The sequence below is a fragment of the Lissotriton helveticus genome, chromosome 7 (assembly GCF_964261635.1).
Source record: "Lissotriton helveticus chromosome 7, aLisHel1.1, whole genome shotgun sequence".
NCBI classification, from domain to species: Eukaryota; Metazoa; Chordata; class Amphibia; order Caudata; family Salamandridae; genus Lissotriton; species Lissotriton helveticus.
Window position 1 is genome coordinate 983,280,091 of NC_136068.1, and position 24,460 is coordinate 983,304,550.

Consider the following 24,460-nt stretch of genomic DNA (forward strand, 5'->3'; position numbering starts at 1 on the left):
TTGGCTGGTACAAAATTGTCCAAACCACAGCCAAGGAAAAAACGTACAACAGACATTGCCAACACTTGCTGCTATACACAGGATAGATTTACCAAACAAACGAACAGAGCATGTAAAGTCTAATTAATAGGATGCAAAAATTGGCAGTAACCAGATTTTATATCCATCTTGGACAATTAAACTGCAGCCAGGAGCTCCTTAAACTTAAAGGTCATATCATCATGAATACCCAACTACAGAAGCACATCAACATATACCACATGGGCGTGGAGGAATTGGAGAGGCAGAAGGGTAGTGAATCCGAGATATGACTGCACCTACAACACGGAACACTACGAGAGGGTGACCTCACGTCTACCATGTACATGGCCACAACCTTACTAGGCAGCTCTCATAAGTTGGGTACTTGCATATAACTTACCCGGCAGCGCAGTGAGCGTTTGATCAGAAGGTGCTTGTGCCGTGGATGCAACTGGGATGCACAGATTGGCTGGAAGTCTGGCTGCAGCAAACGCTGATGAAGGGTGGTCACTGCACACAAATAAATACACATCAGACTCCTGTACCGTTCAACAGAAAGGGTGCAGGCATGAAACTAGAATAGGACCTCAAAACACATGCAGCCAAATGAAGAATTGCAGGACATAAATTACTGATAGTTCACAAAGTGAGTGTCTCGAAGGAAAGGAAAATGCTTCTTACCACAATATGCATCTGTTTTTGACATGTAGAGTTGTACAGTCACATGCTGTGCATAGCTCGCCATCTAGTGTTGGGTCCGGATATTTGAACTTTGATTTTCTTCGAAGAGGTCTTTCTAGTCATGAGGTAGGTGACTCCTCCTTTCGGTAATAATGCGCATGGGCATCAACTCCATCTTTAGATTGTTTCGCCACAGAGGGTGATGAAGCAGTTAGTAAGAGTTGTAAATAGAGATGCTCATGTATATTGTATCCAAGTAAGATAGTACTGCAATAGGTATAGGTGTAGGTATAGGCGGACGGGCGCATGTGACTACAGTCCTACATGCCAAGAACAGATGCATACTGTGGCAAGTAGCTTTTTCTGTTCGAGGCATGTGAGCTGTAGATCACACGCTGTGCATAGACTATATAGCAGTTATCTCCCAAAGCGGAGGCTAACCTGTAGCTGTTGCAGCGGTTTGAAATAGTGTACGTAAAACTGCTTAGCCCACCCCAGCTTGCTGTTTAGCCAAGACATCTACACAGTAGTGTTTTGTAAATGTCATCTATGGGTATATTTCCTAAAAATGTCATGGAGGCCCCTAGTTTGAGAGTAGAGCGTGCTCTAGGGCGGGGATTGTTAATGTGCGTTTTGCTTTTGCATAGCATGTTTGAATGCACTTGACTATCCACCGTGCAATATCGGATTTTAATATAGGATTGCCTTTATGTGGTGGAGAAAAAGCAACAAATAGTTGCTTGGTTTTATGGAAATGTTTTATCCTTTTCACGTCTAAGGTGTGTAGAGCATGTTCTGCCACAACGTAACTCAATAGATTGCAACCCAACAGACTGGTTAATATGAAAGGCAGAAATTACTTTAGGTAGGAACTTTGGATTGGCCCGAAGGACGACTTTATTTTGGTGTATTTGTAAAAAAGGTTCTTCTATGTTTAGTGCCAGAAGCTCACCCACTCTCCTCAGTGATGTGATAGCTATGAGGAAAGCTACCTTCCAATTGAGAAATTGCGGTTCACATCTATGCAATGGCTCAAAAGTTGGACTCATTAGTCTGGTAAGGAAAATGTTCAGATTACACACTGGTGCAGGTAGAAGTCTTGGAGGAATGATTCTTTTAAGTCCTTCCATAAATGCTTTAATAGCAGGAACTCGAAAAAGAGACAGATGTTGTCTGTTCTGTAGATATGCAGCTATTGCACCAAGATGTAAGCATATGGATGTGTACCCTAAAATGCTACGCTGTAGATGTAATTGATAGCAAATGATGTTTTGTATTGAAGCATCAAGGGGGTGGATATGATTGTTATTACAGTATATCACAAACCTCTTCCACTTTGCTGTATAGCATGCTCTTGTGGTAGGGCGCCTGGCTTCCTTGATGATATTCATGCAGTCTGGCGGAATATTGAGGTAGCCATACGCTAAGATTTCAGGTGCCAGATCGCAAGGTTGAGATGAATGGGATCTGGATGTCTTATGTCTCCATGGCTCTGAGTGAGGAGGTTGGAAGTAAGATGTAGTTTTTGGTGAGGAACTACTGATAACTCTGTAGGAAGGTAGTTCCCAGACTATGGTTGCCCCCAACTTTTTGCCTGGTGTTTTGCTGGTTTTCTGACTTAGTTGACCTGGGGCCCTGCTATTCAGGACCCCAGGCCTACTGCTCTCTCTGTAAAATGGATTCCATGTACCTTAGGTACATATCTAATTGGATACTGAGTCACCTTATCAGTCCCTGTACAGTGTACCTTAGGTACCCAGGGCATGTGTGTACCCAGGGCATGTGTGTACCCAGGGCTACCAGGGGCTGCAGCATGTATTATGCCACCCCTGGCTGGCCATCCAAATCTGACACAACTGGCTGCTTGACAGCTGGGGCAAAGTGGTGTAATCACCCTTTGCTTTAGATATAGTATTCCTATATCTAACCCTAAAATGGACACATATATTCCTATCAGTCACTCCTATGGCAGGCCTTAACAATCCTGAAGGCAGAGTGCTTGGAATCATGTGAAATGGTGCTCTGGCATGAGCTGAGCCCGTTTGCAGCTTGCGGAACCAAGTCCTAATAGCTGTTCCATGATAACGCTATACCATATACTCTTAAGTGCATTATGTACCTCGCGGTCAAATGCTAACTTTGGTATAACATTATCAAAACATGTCGAGTAAGGTGTCATACGAATTGGAATACTAACCCCTCGCCAATTCTGGCGACGGGGTTAGCATTCCACCCTTCTAGAGGGACACGACATGTTGGTAACCTGTAACCCCAGTTAAAGCCAGACAGAGCCTTAGCATCCACAAAATGGATGCTGCCACAGAGACACAAGTCTGCCCTCCTGCTGCTGGGAGTCCTCCCAGAGCAGGAGGCAAGGACAAAGGGTTTCCTGCCAGGGGCGGTGCCAGCACCGTCCCAGACAGGGTTTTGTGTATTCTAGGTAGGCAGGGCTTTAGAGGAAGGTGACTGCAAGTGGCACCCCGGTGCTCACTGTGCATAGGCCGGCTTGAACCAGTTCCAGGGGCACACCAGACCCTGAGCTGGGGAAAGCCCGCCAAAGGAGAGGGGTGTAACCACCCCCCTCCTGGTCCCACCCATAGGGCAGGACTTAGTCGCGTGCCAGCCCCCTTTTTCAGGATAAAGGTAGGAGCAGGCCCCCTTCCAAATTAGATCATCTTTGAATCCTGAAACTACTTTCCACGAAAGGAACTCAAGACTCCTTCCCAAGATTCTCCCTTGTGACTAAGGAGTAGTCACCCTGCAGCAGCAGGTACCAACCAAGCATCGCGGTTTGTTGCCAGTCTCTCCTTCGGATCAAGACTGCTCCAGCACGACGAGAACCGGCTTCCCTGGCACCTCTGACCTCAACCTACATCATCAGCCCAGATGTGATCCGTGGGTGCGACGAGACCTCGAGGGACCGGCCATCCTCAGAACTGCACGACGCTTGTCCAGCACGACCACCGAGTGACCCTCGACCGAGTGCTTTGGGGTGAGAGAAGCCCCGACCCTGAGCAGCTCCAGCACCGAAGTTCAGCCCCCCTGCATCCACGAGATCTGCGTGGGGCCCTTCTGCTTTTTTCTGCTCACCGCGTTGTCCCGGTCACTTGCCCGTTGGCTAGTGGCCCTTTTACGACGCTCCACGACGACAAAGACTGCTGGTCTGGTTGCTCCAGACTGGCCCTTGCTTCCCTTCTTCAGAGAAGCTCCCTGGACCCTCCTGGTCCACTCAAGACGCCATTTTAGGTCCACCGCGTGGGCCTTGCATTTGCCAAGACGTGTTGCCCCAATCCTGGGTCCAGCGACGTCGACAGCAAGTACCTTCGTGGGACAGCTCGCACCTCCATCCTGGTCGCCGACAACGCCTCCTGGTCCGAGAGACTGCAGAGCCCAGCAGCGCCCACTCACCTGGCTGAGGTGACTTCGTCCGGTGCCATCCTGGTGCCCACCTAAATCACTGGCTAGTGATTCAGAACTTGGTCCCCTCTGCTTACAGGTTTCTTCTTCCCTGATCCAGGCTTGGATCTCCACGAACTTTCTTCACTGGCCGCCTGCCAGCAACTTCTTTCTTCAGGCTCCTGGTTCTTCAACGTGGGTTTCCGACGCAACTTCAACCCTATGCAGCCGCAGCCCCTGGGCTAGGTAAACCGAGTACTCCGGTGCTCCAGCGTAGTCCAACACCCTAAGTGTTCGGATCCACTCCCGTTTTCGACCCACCTAGTCGGGTTCGCCCGAGAACAGTAACTTTGCAACTGCTAGCCTCCATAGACTTTTTCCCGCCTTACGCGTGAGAGTTCCCACTCTGCACACGACGTCCACAGGCCTCCTGCATCTATTCCCAGTGTTTAGAATTGTAGGTCTAGCGATTCCTGAGTCTAGAAAAGTATTACTTACCTGCTAGCAAGTTCGCATTCCACTTACTGAGTATATGGTTTTTCGTGCCCCTAGGGCATTTGTGTAAATTGTGCGACTTAAAGTATTTTCGTAAGAGTTTTGTTGTGTGCTTAGCTCCCTGACTCAAAGAGTTCAGGGTAGTCTTGTTATAAATAAATATCTGTTTATTTTCATAACAACTTGTGTGGTGTCCTTTCACTTGGTGTTCAAGGGGTAATGTGATGGTAAAACAGCTGGCTTAACACGCCCTCTAGAGTCTTAGCCTTAGACTGCTCGTATCCATGCTACTAGGATAGCTGGTCTATAAGGTTGACTTACAACCAATCATCAATAAGGGTTGTTTGGACTGATACATAGTGATCACTAGAATAGTGAGCACTGCATATCAGGCCAACTTCTCCCATTGGTGAGCAGCGGTTGGGATTTGAGCTTGCTGTTGTTTTACCACACATATCCTAAGAATATCATTTGAAAGATCACATAAGTACTGAGGTACATATAACTTAGCTTAGAATACTCTGAGTTCTACTGAACCAGCTGTTGTAGCTCCTAGGGCCTAGCACACCCTAAACTACAACTCTAGCAAGGGATCAGTAGGCAAACATATAGTGTAGGTAAGTGCACCACTTACACCTCACTAGAAAAGCATGTCTACCCATGGAGAGTCTTCAGAGACTCCCCTTGTGGTTATTGACCCTCCACAGGTCATCTCAAGATATGCAGCTCTCAGTTTCCAGGAGATGAGACAAGTGTGTACCTCCAGGAAACTGAAACAGGGGTCTAACCCCACCATTCCCTTTCTGATAGGTCTCTTAGAGACTTATGATGCTAGGAAAGCATCCCAGGCAGATGGGAATATGCCAGCCTTAGAGGGTACTTGTGGTGATCCAGACCTCCTTGACACTTACCATGCAGTAGGGGAGGAGGATCAAGAGGAACTCTCTGGGGATGAGGCAGAAAAGGGTCCTGAGGTAGTCAGCAGACTCACTAGGGCAAACTTAGACCTACTTGGGCGAGGATCTGGGGGACCCCCAGTACTGACCCTGATTAGGCCTAACATTGAGAAGAGATAGATCTCTTTCTAGGGACTCCATTAGATCTCTGCACTCTAATGCCTCTTCTCAGGGGAGAAGGAACTCTCCCCAGAGGAGATTGACTTCCCCTCAGAGAAGAGAGCATGAAGCAAGGATGAGACAAGCTAAGCTGAGGATTGAAAGGGAAGAACTTGCCCTGGCCAAAGAGAAGCTTGCCTTTGCTAGAGAGCAGCAGATGAGTGGGATAGTTCCCACTGGTGGCAGCAATCTCCCAAGAGATAAAGAGAAGGGTTTAGATACTAAACACCTGACAAAGATAGTGCCCCCCTTTAAACAAGGGGATGACATCCAGAAATGGATGGCTATATGGAGAGGGCCTGCACTGTCCAGTGCATCCCCCAGAGTCAGTGGGCAGCTATACTGTGGCTCTCCTTTGATGGCAAAGGTAGAGATAAGCTCCTCACTACTAGAGTTGAGGATGCTAACAATTACCAGGTCCTGAAAAATGCACTGGTTGATGGGTTTGGCTTAACCACTGAGCAGTACAGGTTGCTGTTCAGAGACACCCAGAAAACTCAGTCTCAGGACTGGTCTGACTTTGTTGATTGTGCCACTAAGGCTTTGGAAGGCTGGCTACTGGGTAGCAAGGTTACTGACTTCACAGGATTGTATAATCTTATTATGAGAGAGCAAGTCTTAAATAATTGTCAGAACCAGTTATTACACCAGCACCTGGTAGACTCTGATCTGACCTCTCCACAAGAATTGGGTAAGAGTGCAGACAAATGGGTCAGAACCAGGATTAGGCCCAAGAACCAAGGTGGTGACCAGAAAAAGGAATCAACCAAGCCTCAAGAGAAGGGTGGGAATAAATCTACAGATCAAACCACATCAGGGCCCCAAAAATCCTCTGAGGGGGGTGGGTCCCAGAATCCTTCTAATAACCAGAAGAAACCTTATTGTTATCCCTGTAAACAGGTGGGTCATTTGAAAACTGACAGCAGTTGCCCAAAGAACAACAATAAGGAGAACATACTCCCAAGTAACATTCCCAAACCTCCTGTTACTACTAGTAGTAATCCCACAGGTGGTGGGAGTGCCCCCAAGAATTTGGGTGCATTTACTTTGTGAGTTCCTGGGGACTCTGGCCTAACCAGGTCCCCAAACTTAGATACTCTTGTCTGTGAGACTGGCATGGGGTTTGCCAACTTCACAACTTGTCCCAACACTTTGGGCAAGTACAGACAGGAGCCCCTCATCAATGGTATAAAAGGTGAGGCCTATAGAGATACAGGGGCTAGCATCACCATGGTGACTGAGAGTCTAGTCCCCTCAAGGCAACTTTTACCTGGTGCCACATACCAGGTGACCAATATTGATGGAGTACAGAGAGATCATCCCATGGCAGTGGAGTACAGAGAGATCATCCCATGGCAGTGGTCAATCTCAGCTGGGGAGGTGTCACTGGCCACAAGAGAGTGGCAGTGTCACCAAACTTGCCTGTAGATTGCCTACTAGGGAATGATTTAGAGCTCTCAGCCTGGGCTGAAGTAGAGCAAGAAACCCATTCTAAAATGGTAAACCTCCATGGTAAGGTTAGTGGGGCAGTGATAGCCACAGCCCCAGTCCAAGATATCCTCCCTGAACAGGTCAGGAGGGCTGTGCCAGTCACAGCCCAATCTCAGACAGCTTCCTTCCCAGAAAAGGTTAGCAGGGCTGTGATGGTCACAGCCCATACCCAAACTGAGTCCCCTCCTGAAAAGGTTGGTGGAGTTGTGATGGCCACAGCTCAAACTCAGACAGACAATAGTGTTGTGAAGCCTGAAACTATGGATCACTCCACTCAGACAGAGAGCATTGAGGAGGAAGAGAAATCTCCCTCCCACCAGACTTTAGGAAAGGATCAGCCTCCTCAGGGAACTGATCTGACCCCTTGTGAAGAAACTGCCACAGAGGTAGTCAGGCCTAGCCTGGCAGAACCCCTGATGTCAGTGGACCCTTCCAAGGTGGGACCCAGTCTGGAGCAGGTAACCTGCCCCTCTCTACCCTGCCTCAGTCAGCCCAGGGCTGTAGAGGTCAGGGAGGCCAGTGTTGGACCCCAAAGGGCCCCCTGTCCAAAAGAATTCCCCAATCAGCAGATTAAGGGCACTGAAGCTAGTAGTCCTAGCCAAGTGAAAATAAAACAAACTCCTGAGGGATCCCCCTTAAAATTAGTTAGGGACCTCCCACAGATGGACACTGTTGGGCACAGCCAAACTTGGGACCTGAGAGCCCCAGACCTGACCTGTCCCTCCAGTAAGCCAAACAGAGGGACCCAGCCTCCAGCTTTAGGTAGCCAGAGGTTGACCCTGAGAGCTCATAGCAACTCAGTCCTGGAAAGAAAGGCACACATGGTAGATGGTGATTGGAGGAAGTTGAGCCCAACATTAGTGGAGTCTCACTTCAGTACTCCATCCCAGCACCAGTCTTTTACTTTGCCAAAACACACCACAGGTAGAGATTCCCTATGGTGGAGACCCTCAGATACCCTTAGGGTGAGGGATTGCTTAGTGGACCATGAGATAGGGGGTAACCATGCCAGTGCTGGTACTTCCTTATATGGCCACTTAGGCAATATAGGCTTACCTGGTCAAGGATAGCCTTATCTCCTTTCGTTGGGGGGGGGGGGGGAGGGTTATGTAGGAAGGTAGATCCCTGACTATGGTTGCCCCCAACTTTTTGCCTGGTGTTTTGCTGGTTTTCTGACTTAGTTGACCTGGGGCCCTGCTATTCAGGACCCCAGGCCTACTGCTCTCGCTGTAAAATGGATTCCATGTACCTTAGGTACATATCTAATTGGATACTGAGTCACCTTATCAGTCCCTGTACAGTGTACCTTAGGTACCCAGGGCATGTGTGTACCCAGGGCTACCAGGGGCTGCAGCATGTATTATGCCACCCCTGGCTGGCCATCCAAATCTGACAACTGGCTGCTTGACAGCTGGGGCAAAGTGGTGTAATCACCCTTTGCTTTAGATATAGTATTCCTATATCTAACCCTAAAATGGACACATATATTCCTATCAGTCACTCCTATGGCAGGCCTTAACAATCCTGAAGGCAGAGTGCTTGGAATCATGTGAAATGGTGCTCTGGCATGAGCTGAGCCCGTTTGCAGCTTGCGGAACCAAGTCCTAATAGCTGTTCCATGATAACGCTATACCATATACTCTTAAGTGCATTATGTACCTCGCGGTCAAATGCTAACTTTGGTATAACATTATCAAAACATGTCGAGTAAGGTGTCATACGAATTGGAATACTAACCCCTCGCCAATTCTGGCGACGGGGTTAGCATTCCACCCTTCTAGAGGGACACGACATGTTGGTAACCTGTAACCCCGGTTAAAGCCAGACAGAGCCTTAGCATCCACAAAATGGATGCTGCCACCGAGACACAAGTCTGCCCTCCTGCTGCTGGGAGTCCTCCCAGAGCAGGAGGCAAGGACAAAGGGTTTCCTGCCAGGGGCGGTGCCAGCACCGTCCCAGACTGGGTTTTGTGTATTCTAGGTAGGCAGGGCTTTATAGGAAGGTGACTGCAAGTGGCACCCCGGTGCTCACTGTGCATAGGCCGGCTTGAACCAGTTCCAGGGGCACACCAAACCCTGAGCTGGGGAAAGCCCGCCAAAGGAGAGGGGTGTAACCACCCCCCTCCTGGTCCCACCCATAGGGCAGGACTTAGTCGCGTGCCAGCCCCCTTTTTCAGGATAAAGGTAGGAGCAGGCCCCCTTCCAAATTAGATCATCTTTGAATCCTAAAAATACTTTCCACGAAAGGAACTCAAGACTTCTTCCCAAGATTCTCCCTTGTGACTAAGGAGTAGTCACCCTGCAGCAGCAGGCACCAACCAAGCATCGCGGTTTGTTGCCAGTCTCTCCTTCGGATCAAGACTGCTCCAGCACGACGAGAACCGGCTTCCCTGGCACCTCTGACCTCAACCTACATCATCAGCCCAGCTGTGATCCGTGGGTGCGACGAGACCTCGAGGGACCAGCCATCCTCAGAACTGCACGACGCTTGTCCAGCACGACCACCGAGTGACCCTCGACCGAGTGCTTTGGGGTGAGAGAAGCCCCGACCCTGAGCAGCTCCAGCACCGAAGTTCAGCCCCCCTGCATCCACGAGATCTGCGTGGGGCCCTTCTGCTTTTTGCTGCTCACCGCGTTGTCCCGGTCACTTGCCCGTTGGCTAGTGGCCCTTTTACGACGCTCCACGACGACAAAGACTGCTGGTCTGGCTGCTCCAGACTGGCCCTTGCTTCCCTTCTTCAGAGAAGCCCCCTGGACCCTCCTGGTCCACTCAAGACGCCATTTTAGGTCCACAGCGTGGGCCTTGCATTTGCCAAGACTTGTTGCCCCAATCCTGGGTCCAGCGACGTCGACAGCAAGTACTTTCGTGGGACAGCTCGCACCTCCATCCTGGTCGCCGACAACGCCTCCTGGTCCGAGAGACTGCAGAGCCCAGCAGCGCCCACTCACCTGGCTGAGGTGACTTCGTCCGGTGCCATCCTGGTGCCCACCTAAATCACTGGCTAGTGATTCAGAACTTGGTCCCCTCTGCTTACAGGTTTCTTCTTCCCTGATCCAGGCTTGGATCTCCACGAACTTTCTTCACTGGCCGCCTGCCAGCAACTTCTTTCTTCAGGCTCCTGGTTCTTCAACGTGGGTTTCCGACGCAACTTCAACCCTATGCAGCCGCAGCCCCTGGGCTAGGTAAACTGAGTACTCCGGTGCTCCAGCGTAGTCCAACACCCTAAGTGTTCGGATCCACTCCCGTTTTCGACCCACCTAGTCGGGTTCGCCCGAGAACAGTAACTTTGCAACTGCTAGCCTCCATAGACTTTTTCCCGCCTTACGCGTGAGAGTTCCCACTCTGCACACGACGTCCACAGGCCTCCTGCATCTATTCCCAGTGTTTAGAATTGTAGGTCTAGCGATTCCTGAGTCTAGAAAAGTATTACTTACCTGCTAGCAAGTTCGCATTCCACTTACTGAGTATATGGTTTTTCGTGCCCCTAGGGCATTTGTGTAAATTGTGCGACTTAAAGTATTTTCGTAAGAGTTTTGTTGTGTGCTTAGCTCCCTGACTCAAAGAGTTCAGGGTAGTCTTGTTATAAATAAATATCTGTTTATTTTCATAACAACTTGTGTGGTGTCCTTTCACTTGGTGTTCAAGGGGTAATGTGATGGTAAAACAGCTGGCTTAACACGCCCTCTAGAGTCTTAGCCTTAGACTGCTCGTATCCATGCTACTAGGATAGCTGGTCTATAAGGTTGACTTACAACCAATCATCAATAAGGGTTGTTTGGACCGATACATAGTGATCACTAGAATAGTGAGCACTGCATATCAGGCCAACTTCTCACAAACTCAAACAGGGTTGTGAACCAGGGTTGACGGGCCCATGGGGGAGCAACTAGGATTAGGGTCAGGGACTGCTGTCTGAGCTTCCGAACCACTCATGGAATGAGTGGGAGAGGCGGAAAAGTGTAGGCAAACATCTTTGACCAATTCATCCATTGTGCATTGCCTTTGGACAATGGGTGTGGATATCTGGATGCATTTAGGTGTGTGGCGAACGGATCAATCTCTGGGAAGCCCCACATTTGAAAAAATGGGTGGAAAACTTGAGGGTGGATTTTCCATTCGTGGATCTGGTGTCGTTGACGACTGAGCAGATCAGTAATCTGGTTGGTTACCCCTGGAAGGTGTTCAGTAAGGAGATACATTTTGTGACTTATAGTCCATCTCCAGATGGTCTGAGCTAGTTGTGACAGCTGGAGGGTGCCCCCCCCCCCCCTGTTTTTGTATGTAGTACATTGCTATCATGTTGACTGTACGAATTATGACAGCTTTGCCTACTAGATGAAGTTGAAACGCTTTGAGCGCTAGAAAAATCACTAGCAGCTCAAGATGGTTTATGTGGAGCTGCTTTTGTTGCCGAGCCCACATACGGTGAACGGTATGTTTTTGGAGAGGAGTTCCCCAGCCAGTGAGCAATGCATCTGTCGTTAGTACTATATGTGGCACCGGGTCGATTAAGGGCCGCCCTTTTGAAAGGTTTTGTGTATTCCATCACTGCAGAGAGCGATGGGTGCGACCGTCCGCCAACGCTAGATCTGATCACTGACAGAGCCTGGTTCCATTCTTGGAGGGGACGCATTTGAAATTTTGCGTAAGGTATGATTAGGATGTAAGACGCCATCATTCCTAGTAACTGCATGAACACTTGAGCTGGTAACGAGTGTTGGGGCCGAAACTGAGAGATTACATTCTACGTGTTGCGAATCCTGGCTGGGTTGGAACACGCTAGAGCTTTTTGAGTGTTTACTGTGGCTCCTAGATACACCTATATAATGGATGGGTGTATATGAGACTTGGCCAGGTTTATAGTGAACCCAAGTTCGTGGAGTAGTTGACCTGTTTTTTGAGTGTGGAGTAGGCAGCTTTGTTGCAAGCTGGCTTTTATGAGCCAGTCGTCTAGGTATGGGAAAACGTGATTTTCTTTGCCTTCGTAGATGAGCTGCAACTACTGCCAAGCATTTTGTGAAACCCCTGGGTGCGGTAGTTACTCCGAATGGGAGGACCTTGAATTGATAAAGCAGGCCCTCTACCACAAACCTGAGGTATTTGCGGGGAGCAGGGTGTATGGGAATATGGAAACAGGCGTCCTTCAAGACGCGAGTGGATGGAAAGTCGCCATGTTGAAGTAGTGGGAGCACTTGCTGGTTGTGACCATGTGAAAGTGGTCCGACTGAATGTATAGATTTAGTTATCTAAATCGAAAGGAACCCCTATTTGTAGAGGACTGTGAAGCCCCCATGGACTTTGAGGCCTCTGTATTTTTTATTTATTTCTCTAGCAAGGTATCAACTGCTGTGCCAAAGAGATGTTTGTTATCAAATGGTTGATTGAGAATGGAGGTTCACTTCAGGCTTGAATCCTGAGATTCTCAAACAAGCATGCCTGCGTAGTAGTACAATAGTGTTTACTGCACAAGCTGCCATGTCTGCTGCGTCTAGTGCACATCTGATGGAAGTATTGGTAATAAGTTTGCCTTCCTGAATAAGATCATTAGCTTTAGCCTTATGTTCGTCAGGGAGTAATTGCATGAGCTTTTCTACACCGTAAGGAGCCCTATCGTATTGGGCCAACAAAGCTTGAGTATTAGCAATGCACCAATGATTGGCCGCTTGGGAAGCTACTCTTTTGCCGGAGGCATCAATTAGCTTGGACTCCTTGAGTCTGTGAGTTAGCTCTCTTGCAAGCGTTGGAAACCACAAGGGTCTCTAAGGGCAATTGACCTTTGATGTAAGTGGGGTCAATAGGTGCAGGTTTATACTTTTTCTATACTTCAACATCCCTTTAAGCATTGGCAGTGTAGGAGTGGCTTTCTGAGTGGAACTTAGGGTCTCAAATAGAAAATCCTCTTCTAACGGCTCCTTATGCAGCTGCACCTTGTGATATTGAGCAGTCCTGTTAAGTAGCTCAATATAACCAATGTTATCATCAGGTAGAGAGGGTCTGGACGGATATAGATCAGGGTCATTATCTGTGATTGGGTCAGTGTGATAATCCTCCCAGGGGTCAATGTCCTATGGTCTATCCTGATCCTCATTTCCATCCCCTTCATCCTGTGGGTCAGGTGATGGTGGTGAATTTGTGGGTGTGATGAGTAAGTTGATATCAGTGGGGGAAGGAGGTGGGGGAAGGAGGTGGAATGTAAGGTGGAGAAGAGTTAGTACCCACACTTTTCCTTTTGAGAGGAATGTGGTAACCCTCTAGCTGGTCTATTTTCAGTTTTTTGGAAGGGTGGCATGGATGTCCCGTATCTGGGTTTAACACCATCTTTTTCTGTTTTGGGTCTGACCGTGGGGTATCGGGGCGAGGTTCTTTAGAAGGAGTGTCCTTGTCCTTACTCTCCGGTTTTGACATTGAAGCTTTCGGTTCTGAACCTTTCAGTGCCGAAGGTGGATTCTTCGGTAACGATGTTTCGGTGTGGGTTTTGGTGCCAAAGGGGTTGGCTGGGCACCGATATGGGGCAAACTCGAGCCAGAGTGCTTTTCTTTGTGTTTCGTGCCGGGCCCGAGGGCAGGGCGTGTGAAAATTTGTAGGTGCCGACCTTGGCCCGAAGGCAGAGGAGGGACCAGAAACTTTTTTTGTTTGTTGTGGGGGCAATGTGGTATCTTTACTCACGATATGTTTACCCATATGTAGTTCTTTTCCCTTGGCTACTTGAGCATGCGGTTCTGTGTCGGAATCTTCACAGAGCCGCTTTGATGTTGCATCTGGAGCCCAGACGGTCACAAAGCGTCTTCTTTGAAGGAAACGATTGGCACGTGTCGCAGTCTTTCTCGTCGTGTTCTTGGGACAGACAGAGGTTGCACTCTTCGTGCAAGTCGGTGCAGTGAAATTTTGCGCGACACCCCAGCAGAGTTTGAAATTAGTCCGTTCCATCGACTGTGTAGCCCTGTCGGAGCGGGTAGGCCCGCCACAAGTTTTCCAATTGAAGTTGTTTTGAGTTGAGACTAAACGCTGAGAATGGGAAACCGCGTTCGATAACAATACCGTAGAGGGCAGTGGATTGCGTGTCGAAGAGGTCCGAGAAATGGTGCAGATCCGGAGCGCAGCAGTACACATCCGAACCTAATGGCGGAAAGAAATTATCTAAAGATGGAGTTGATGCCCATGCGCACTATTACCGAAAGGAGGAGTCACCTACCTCGTGACTGGAAATACTTCTTAGAAGAAAAACAAAGTGCAAACATCCAGAGCCAACACTAGATGGCGAGCTATGCACAGCATGTGATCTTCAGCTCAAATCCCTCGAACATTCACATTTATATATACATACAATACAGCACGAGACTGGGCGGAGTAAAGCCAAAGTCTTTTGAGGTCCTATTGCTCTGCAATGATCGATACAATCAAGTCACAGATACTACTGACCTCACAAAAGCAGCTACCGTAGCAGCCGTTTTTAGGTCTCGCCTGGTGTTGGAGCGCACATGCGCTCCTCGCCTGCAAGAGCTATAGTCATCAAGGCAGTTTCAAGAAGGGGTCTCAAAGCCCCGCCTCTCATTTTCATTGGGTAGCATCAGCGCTCATGTTAAACGCTGGCTTCCCATTGAAGAGGAGAGTTTTCGGTTGCCGCCCTTTCGCCTTATTGGGCGGCCCCCAAGAACTCGGTCACCTGCATTACGGCTGTCGTAACAACGTTTCTTAGCAGAGCGTCCTGTCTTAACACACCCAGGCAGTCAGAAGAATTGTCACATGATTGCTATAGAAATATCTTTCTGGCTCCAACTTGGGCTTGAAACGAACGACGGTCACATTCACACGATCTTGTATCTACTTTGCTAATTTACAACATTATCAAAATAATACAAATATTCCATTGTGTGATACTGGTTATAATAATAGGTTTGTAATTAAGTGAAATACTGAAATATTAAAATTTAAATATTGCAACAATCCTCACCTTTCTTACGATGCTAAAATATATTCGTTTTTAAGGTATCCGATAATTATAACATCTTATAGGGAATGTTTTAAAATGATATCTTTATTAATCCGCTTGTCATTCACTACAAATGACACCGTTTAAAGATGGCCGCCAGATCTTCCAGTGTCCAAAGGTGGAACGTCCCGTTTCAATGATAACGCCTGGGCCTGTTTTCCGGGAGACACGCCAGACGCCACGCCTCTGCCTTCCCTGGCCCGCCTCTCGGATCAACTGCTGAATGTTGCTGAGACAGGAAGTGTTGCGGTACGGCAAGGGTAAGTAGAGTTGCACCGGGGGCTGTAGGAGGAGATATAGATACGGAGTCGCTGGGCGGCTCCTGTGGCCCTAGGGTTCTAACATAGGTGTCCTGAGTTCCCGTTGAGGGTGTTCCATTGCTGTGACATGCCCCAGCCATGGGCCCATAGCTAGGGTACTTCACCCTGATGTCCCTGGGGTGGGAGAAGTTCCTCGAGCTCTGGGGTCCTGCTTGCTTCAGATCTGGGCCCCCACTGGAGGATGCAGCAGCAGCACTCAAGACCAAGCTGCTGATCTTGGCCTTGGTTGGTGATGCTCTTGCCCCGGGTCTTTGCTGCGAGATGTCCAGGCCATGTCAACCTGCCAGGGGTGGTCCAGCCTGGTTCTGATGAGACATTATCCTGCTCTGACTCGCAGTTCCCAGCCCGGTCGTCTTACTGGAGGGTTATTCTACTGAAGTCCTTTCTTCTTACTGGAGGGTTATCCTACCCCTACCTTCTTGTAGGTGAATTACCATGGCCTGCCGCCTCCTTGTTTGGAGGGGTGATATTTTTGCCACTCCTTGCGGACAATGGCTCCTTGTTGGGGGACGAGGGGTGTCGGTGGTAGCAACTATTCTGCCCCTGCTTCTTGCACATGAATTATCTTTCTCTAGCTCCTCGAATTGCCATTCTCTCAACCTGGCTTCTTTTAGCAGTGTTATAGCGTTATACTTCCCGGGGCCCCTGCTTAAGGCACAATACAGTCCAGATCCGGAAGGATATCCTGTATTTATTGGTGCCAGCGTTTTGATGATTTGCCACATACCACAGGGTGTGGATGCCACAGCTGTAAGTCGCTGCTTGAGGGTGCTTTAGACCTAGGCCACTGATTGGTGATGCCCAGGGTCACTCCTGAAAGTTCCATTAGGCCATTACTTTGAAATAATCAGCTGGGGGCCCCTCTACCAGCTAGCACCCCACCCTCCACTCGAGGAGCGCCAGCTCTGCCCTCTACTGGGAATGTTTAAGTCCTTGGCTCTGTCTAGAGGGGGGATTGGGCTTTGAAGGGGAGGATTCGGGAATGGTGGGGTGTACTGGACCAATGTCCCTGCTGGCAGTGTGTGTTCGACGGATTGGTCTCCCTTCTTAGAGGTGCATTATCACATTTTAATTAATGTCTCTGAATGTGCTTGGAGGAAGGGGGGAGTCTGAGCTGAGCTCTGTCTGACAGCAACTTTAGGCGCTTCTTGCAGAGAATTTGGCTTATGAAGGGCAGCTTTAAACAGCCCTGTACCGAAAGCTTTCAAACAGCCCCGTACCTAAAGCCAGTATTCTTCAAGATTTGTGCAGCCCCACAGATTTGCACCATATTACTGTTGTGTTCCGCGCCTCTCCAACGTCGGATCGGAAAAAATCACAAAGTTTGGCTCCGCGACCAGTGCCAGCGGTGGAAAATCTCCAAAAAGCTATATTTCAGGCAATCTTGACTAAGCCCTTTGATGTAATTAATCGGCTAGTCTGGTTTCCCACCCTCCTTCACGCCATGTGCACAGTGTGTAGGATGGGCCGGGAAAGACACAGTGATTAATCAGTATGGCAGATAACCTTCCGTATATAGACACAATCAGTCACCTCGCCCTTGGATTGTGTTAAACACGAAAGAAACGAGTATTAAAAATGCAATAGGTCTCGCCTTCAATTAAGTTAAAGCCATTTGCTTTGCTATACAATACCATTAGCAAAGCAAATGGCTTTAACTTAATCAAAGGCGAGACCTATTGCATTTTCAATGCTGGTTTAATTTCACGTTCGGAATGGCACACACCTCACCTTGCACATTTACGATAAAAGAAAATATATTTTTTGCCCATTTCAGGGGTTTTACACTCTTTAGATGTAAAGCAACTATTTTGCGAATAAACATCTCTGCATAGTTTAGTTTCACTGATGGAGTAAGTAAACTTCGATGTTGTAAATCACTGTGAATCGGTAAGGGACGATGAAACAGGTACACTTTTTCCAAAGTAGAATGGCAGACTGGGCAAAGGGTTCAGGGGTGATGGCCAGGGGTGGGGGTGGGTGGGGGGGGGGGGGGGCGTCAGGGAAATCAGGGGTGAAATTGCTGGACTTGGGAGTGTTCACAAACCCAGTCAGTGAAGGAGATCACCGACTGGGTTGTTGACAGGGTGTGGGTACTGTAGGAGGTGGCTGTTGCAACAAGGTAATCAATGACAGACGTTATCGGTTAGATGGATGTGGCACAGCAGATGGAGACACAGTCACAGTTTCTTCCTTTACGTGGGATTGACACTATGTAGAACACAAGACAGGTTAGACACAAGACCGGTAAGGTGGTACATCTGCCTAACTCAGGTTACACCGGAGAAGGAAGTAGTTCAAGTAGGTCCCAACAGTGCAGACAAAGGGAAAATAATGTCAACAAGGGGTTGAACATCTAAATAGATGCTTCAAAAAACACTCCAATCATGCAGGACAGATATGCAAAAAAACTTGTACCCTCAGTCAGATTAATGGGCCGTGTGTAATAGTCTTCAGGCAATGGCTCCACTTCATCCACGGCCTGCGCAGGTTCCACCTTGATTTCTTTCTGGTCCTCTCCTTCTTTTAGCCTATTACAATGTGAAGTTTGGTAACAAAAAATGTTAAACTGGTCAGCAAGTCTTTTTTGATATTCCTACAGTTACCATGCTGGGGAGAGCATGCAGGTCCTGGAGTATGAAGCTGGAGTAAATCTCCTATTTAAAGAGATGTATACTTTGGGCCCCCTTGTTGGCTGGCTATAGTGAGAGGGGTGGAGCAGGCCATTCTAACCACAAGTAGGCAATCAAATACACTACACTAGAGTTCTATGAAGCAATAACTGAACAGGCCTTAATAAAGGAATGACCTCACATTCCACACTTAAAAGTAGCTCAGGGAATGGTAGAAATTATGCCCAGTGCGTTTTATTGTAGGCCTGAACATTCAACACCACAGGAAAAAAGGTAACCTCGTAGGAGATTATGGATGGGTGTGAGACATGTGGGGCGGCAAAGTTATTTTGACTTCAGCGTTCTTACTTTTCCTGTCATGGTAAGAATAAAAGGGGGTAGCGGGTGTTCAGCAGACTTTAATGGCATGATGGGAGTCTAGAAATGACGACAACAGTTAAGATTCCCTTTCCTAAGCGAACTTTCTGGACTACCATGCATATAAGAATATAGATTGTTTTAAACTCACGAGAGTCCAACAAGCGAAGTGATGGGAGCCCCAGACCGCTGGCGCTGGAGCCTGGTTCCTCGCCCATACTTGTCCTAAGGAAGAGATGCATCCACAAGACATGGCATGTCAGGTCAAAAGCAGCATACAAATACTAGTATCTTACAAACTGAAGGAAGCATTCATCTCTTTGCAACAATAGTACATAACACGCATTGACAAGGCCAATAGATCTCTCTTTGTAGAGCCATTGGCTTGGCCAATGAGTTTGTCGCTGATGCTGTGCGGCATCTGGAAAAAAACAAAATGCTTTTTGCCGATGATGTGCAGCATCGTCACTGAAATTTTATTTTGAAAATGGTGGGATGCACCTGCATCATTCTGCTGTTGGGCATGTGTGAGTAAGTACCCATGTGCATGAATTATTATGCATGCAACAGCCATTTTCTTTGTTTTGTTTTTTAGATATGGATCCACGAAGGCAGATGCCACTTGGATAGGTAATTTTTTTAAAAATGTGAGAGAGCTTTCTGTACTGAAGAAAGGTCCAGCAGCAAATAGCAGCTGCCTTGCCTCGGACCTCCTAAATAAATACATAAATAAATAAATAGAAATGGTATGGTTTGCAGAGAGTGGGTGGGAGGAGTGGGGAGGGAGGTGGTGGAGGGTGTGGCAACAATGAGGGTGGTTGAGGCTGGGCATGAGGGGAGAACTAAAAAAAAAAAAAAGTCAATGAGGGGTGGGGGAATCAATAGATGAGCTCCAAAGTGGCACCCATCAAGCGTAAGACAATTGGGTACATCTTCTATTACCCCAAGATTTGTGATTCATCTCACAAATCAGCAGAACTCAAAGCTGATCATATGTACTCTCAAAGTCAACACTTGTAGTGTAGCCAAGTAGTTCCACTCACTCACACAGCTTGCACCAATCATGGAGAAGCCCATGAACTAAGACTTAATGGAACAAAGAGTTTGTGCTGCACTCCTACAATACTATTCTTGCCGCAACCACCACCTTCCTCTGTTTGCGGGCATTGGATTAATCAAATCAGCTACCTACTGACAAGACACTAACACTGGTCTGTGTGATGTGAAGTCGGTTAGTGTGACTGCGTCTGGAGCATCCCCTTAAGAACCACTAGATGTCTAAAGGATCAGGAGAGCCAGTATGATCAGTCAAGGGAAGTCAGAAACGTTGTGATCAACAATTTAGTAGCAGGATGGGGGCCAGTTTGTGCCACACAGTAGGTGTCAAGTTACTTCCATTTTCTGCTCAAGTGGTAAGTGGGTAGGCTTTCGAGCTTGGCTGCTTGTGACAAGGACAAGAATGACTTAAGCAGGGTTTGGAATTGAAACAACCTCTTGGAAGAAATCGGAGAGGATGTAAGACACCAGAAAGCTTGGTGATGCAACAACGGCGGGGGAAGGCAACAATAACTTAGCAGGCAACATTTAGTATCTATCTCTTGGGTTACGGGAATTAAAACCGTATTCGGCTGTGGACCACTTGATCCAAGTCTGGTAGGAGGGTTGTGGAAAAGAGAATCCTGAAGTGTCAAAAGTTGCAATCATTTGTGGTGCTGGAGAGACTAACATTTAAATAAAGTGATTTCACCTTGCATGGGGAATGACAATTGACAGCTGTGAGCCTTGTTATGGTTCAAATGAAGCCCTTTCTTACTTTTTGTCATGTGCTTTTTTTCTTTTACTGCTATTTTTAGACATGCATGTTAACAAATCTGAACTTATGAAGTCATTACATGTTAGTGTGAAGCTTGCCTGCTCTGCCATTAGACGATGGGATGACATCTGACGAATTGCCTTATATAATTTGGGAAATATTTAACCATACCTTTGAATTCTGGAACACGTAGACTCATTTATTCGCAAAGTGAAAGCTGAAATAACAAGTCCTCTCAAGATTGTTCACTTAGATAAAAAGGCATGGCTAGCTGAAAGTGTAACAAAATCACATGGGACCACTTGCAAATTATATACTGTGGGACTCGAGCCTGCATATAACCTGTGTTTCAACAGTTAAGCTTGTGTGGTTATGGTTTGTCTGGTGATCAGACACCTTCCTGAGTATATTCAAAGAATAATGCTAAAGATGGATCGCTTACATGTACTAATTTGAGGATCTGGGGCATATAGTAGCAGAGGTGCGTTAGGGGTTGGAAGATTGTTTGCACTGTGATTGAGGCGCTGAGTAAGTGTGGTCACTGGTGTTCTAGACATAGAAACCTACCTTAATGATAGTGTTTTTGAAGGGCTAGCGTAGTGTAACCTAGTGTTCTGGGAATCAAAAGCCTCTCTGTACTGGTTTTGAAAAGCTAGAGTAGTGTAGACACAGGTGTTCTGGGCATAAGGAGCATCTCAGCAACAGATGCTCTGGGTATCAGGAGCCTTTCTCTACTGTTTCTGAAGAGCAAGAGTAGGGTTGCCACAGGTGTTCTGGCATCAGATGCAGGTCTGTAGTGCTTTTGGTAGAGCTAACATAGAATTAATCTCTGTAATATTTTGAAGACCTGCTGTAGCGTAGCCGCAAGTGTGCTCTAAGAAAAGAGAGCCCCACTGTAGTGCTTTTGAGGCACTAGGGTAGAGTACCCATACGTGTTCTGGGCATCAGGAGCCTCTCTGTAGTCATGTTGAAGCGATGAGAGCAGTGTAGATACAAGTGTTCTAGACATAAGACGCTCTCTGTATTGTGTCTGAACAGATGAGTTCAAGAATGATCATATCACTGGAGTGGTCTGAAGCCTGCCTCTAGTGAGGTTAAGGAGTGCTGCATTTCAAATAGGGCTCTGCAGTTTAGTCCGTTTCGCTGATGACACTATGTCATGTAAGGTAATGTGTAGTATGATACTCGTGCGTGTATCAAGGACATCCATGGAAGTATAACCAGGAAACATTAAGCTTTAAACAAAAAATGTCATAATAGACAATACCACAGGGGTGTAAATGTCACACAAACTGAAAACTTGGCAGCATTGTGAGGAAGCAACATAGTTTCTACATGGGGTGGGAAGTTTGGAGGGCGTTTGGCAGCGGGAAAACAAAGGAAGGCTAAAAGCCAATCAAAAAGATGGTAAAGAGGCTATGCTCCAGAGGAGGGGCAAACAAGAAGAGGAAGGTAAGCATAGGAATTAAACAAATGAGTGAATAAAGTAAATAGTAAGCAATGGGCTGGTTCAAGGGCCACTGTAAGTTTCTGGTATGATCCACAAGAGGCTTTCACCTTTATACACCTCAAATCTAAATTGTAGGTGGGACCTACAAATCACAATTGTGAAAGGCTCAAAGATAAAGATTTGTAAAATACATTTACAGTAGCAAAGGTAAAGCCAGTGACGTAGTGAGGACAAGCCTTTCTGTGTGCTTTTCAACTGAAGGTTCAAAATACGAAAAGCATTTGTCTTCTTTGATCAGACTCCCTACTTCCACTCACCCTGTCCAAACTGGCTTTAAAATTTCCATGGTGGCTATAGAACCAAAACACCCAAGTATTTCAAAGTAAATTTCTACACGTTTTGAGAAGTTGCCATATACCATTCTTACCAAGGCAGAATAAAATTTAAAAAAACACCCAAGAGTTAACTCTTCGACACCATGCTTGTTTGTGTGATTAAGTATAGCAAGCAACTTACCGCCACATGAATAGTATGTTGCTGTGCAGTACCCCAAATTATACAGCAGGTAGCAAGAAAGACAAAAACAACACGCAGCAGTAAGAAAAAAAAGCAAGCAGGCATCTGGCCCATAGCAGTTAATCACAAAAAGTGCAAAGCTGCCATTGTTCTAGGTCATGGGCGCTTAGTGTCGAACCAGAAGGGCTTATAAATAGTTTAGAGCAATTTAATGCAACTTTATGCAGATATTAACAAAAATATTGACAACCTACGGCGCGCAGTCTAACTGACAATTTTGTACAGAAAGAACAAGAGCTTAGAGCAGTTTAAATACAAAGAAGAAACAAACAAAGGCTTATAGGCTACTTTATATATGGTGGTCCTACTGTGAGTTTCTCCTCTGCAGAATGCCTGGATGGATCCTATAGACCATTTATCCTCACTGCCTGCAACCACTGCACTCACTCCCTTTCACTCATCGGTAGACCCCAAAGACTGTTACTATAGCTTTGTTTCCTCCGTTTACGCCAGGAGGTTACCCTTCTTTGATTCTGGGTGGCCTCTTTCATTTACTATAGCTGGGTATACAGCGCATGCAGGGCCACTCGCCTATTGTTCCAAAGGACTATATGGTGGATCTGTCATGACTGCCCGTATCAAGTGCATGCCGTGGGCCAACTCTTTGTCTCCCCGGGGGCATTCCATAGAGACCGTCTAAATGAGGAATAACACCGAATTTGATGTAAATTGCATGTTTCATTTCAATCTTTTTTTAGGACTGGCTTGACTCTCCCCACACGAAAATAATCAACCTAAAAAAGAACTATTAGGAGTACTAGAGAGAGGCGTTTTGGATCTGCCCACAAATTGTGGCACCCAGGAATACATGTGATTGGGCAGAAGTTGTATGCTTCCAAAGAAAAACGTGCATCCCTTCCACGCACAGTTGTATTATTTGCTCATGCAAAGTAATACCTGCAATAAATACAAAGCCCAACATCAGACAAACCCAATTTCTTTAACTTGGTTTTCACACAAAATAATGTGTGGTGAAGGTTTTTGGGTCACGGATGCCTCACCGAAAATGCTAACGGCATATAGGCCCGGCGTCGCACCAGCTTCTTGCGGTCCCGCTCCAACTTCTCCTTCTGTGCCAGCTGCTGATAATACTCCACTAGTTTATTGATCTGTAGGGAACAAGGGCTCATTAGGGCAGACAGACAAGCCCCAGGTAGGGCAAGGTACAACAGCAATCAGAGGAGCGACACAGCACAATGCATCAGAACAGACACTGCTCGGCGAGCGAATTTATGTGCTAGTACAGTTTAACTTTCAGTTAACCACGAGAAAGTAAAGTGAAGTCATTATAAAAGAATCATGGGGACTATAAGGGATTTGATCAAATTACTCTACCTTTACAATGCCAGTATACCGTACCGTTTAAGCCGCAGGCCCTTGAATTAAAGATAGTGCGTGTTTTGTTCACAGGTACCAAAGATGTAGTGCGGAATAGTACTCTTATGGTTAGTGGTACTAAAGGTACCAATGACAGACATACATACATACATACATACACACACATACACACATACATACATACACACACACACACACACACACACACACTCTGTATACACATGTGTGTTTGTGTAGAGCGTGAGGAGAGGACACAGTAGGAAAGAATGGAGATAGAGTACTGAGGAGATCAGGTGAAGACGAGTCTTGTGAGGTCAGGTGTGTTCGGAGGGTGGGGTTTCTTGTGAACTTTGTGACCCAAATACGATGTTCTGCTTCAATAGTTGCATGTTATCTAGCATTATCTTGGTGCTAAAGGCTGGAATCAATTTCTGCTGGCACTTCGGGCCACCCCGGAACTCCCAATTTTCAGGAAGAAACTAAAAACTTGGCTGTTTGGCAAATGAGGTAACCCCTCCAGTCTTGATGTGCAGGTAACCTTTCACTAGCACCGGGACACTCCTCTGAGTATCCATTCGGTCTATAAGTGCCATATTATTCATTCATTCAGAATAGTGGCCGAATCTTTCATGAGAACGCTTGCTTCTGGTAGATGTACTGAAGCAGCATAAAAGGGTTTTCATACACTCACATTTAGTTTCCTACTGGTTGTCGATGAGGACAAGGCCATGCATTACAGTAGATTCATCACTCCTAGAAGAACATGGCTGGAGGGAAGGTAATG

The 24,460-nt window shown here is 47.1% G+C and overlaps 1 protein-coding gene across 2 annotated transcripts in view; it reads right to left on the reverse strand.

The window, feature by feature from the left end:
* DCTN4 (dynactin subunit 4) overlaps positions 1-24,460 on the reverse strand; it is a 138,489-nt gene that overhangs the window by 41,576 nt on the left and 72,453 nt on the right. Inside the window, exons 5-9 of one of the 2 annotated variants that reach the window (XM_078653606.1) lie at positions 23,340-23,447; positions 22,279-22,299; positions 18,651-18,724; positions 17,928-18,040; positions 422-531 (exon numbers count right to left, since the gene is read on the reverse strand). In XM_078653606.1, the coding sequence (XP_078509732.1) occupies positions 422-531; positions 17,928-18,040; positions 18,651-18,724; positions 22,279-22,299; positions 23,340-23,447 (426 nt within the window). The remainder of the gene's footprint in view (positions 1-421; positions 532-17,927; positions 18,041-18,650; positions 18,725-22,278; positions 22,300-23,339; positions 23,448-24,460) is intronic. The other variant, XM_078653607.1, reaches the window with a different exon arrangement.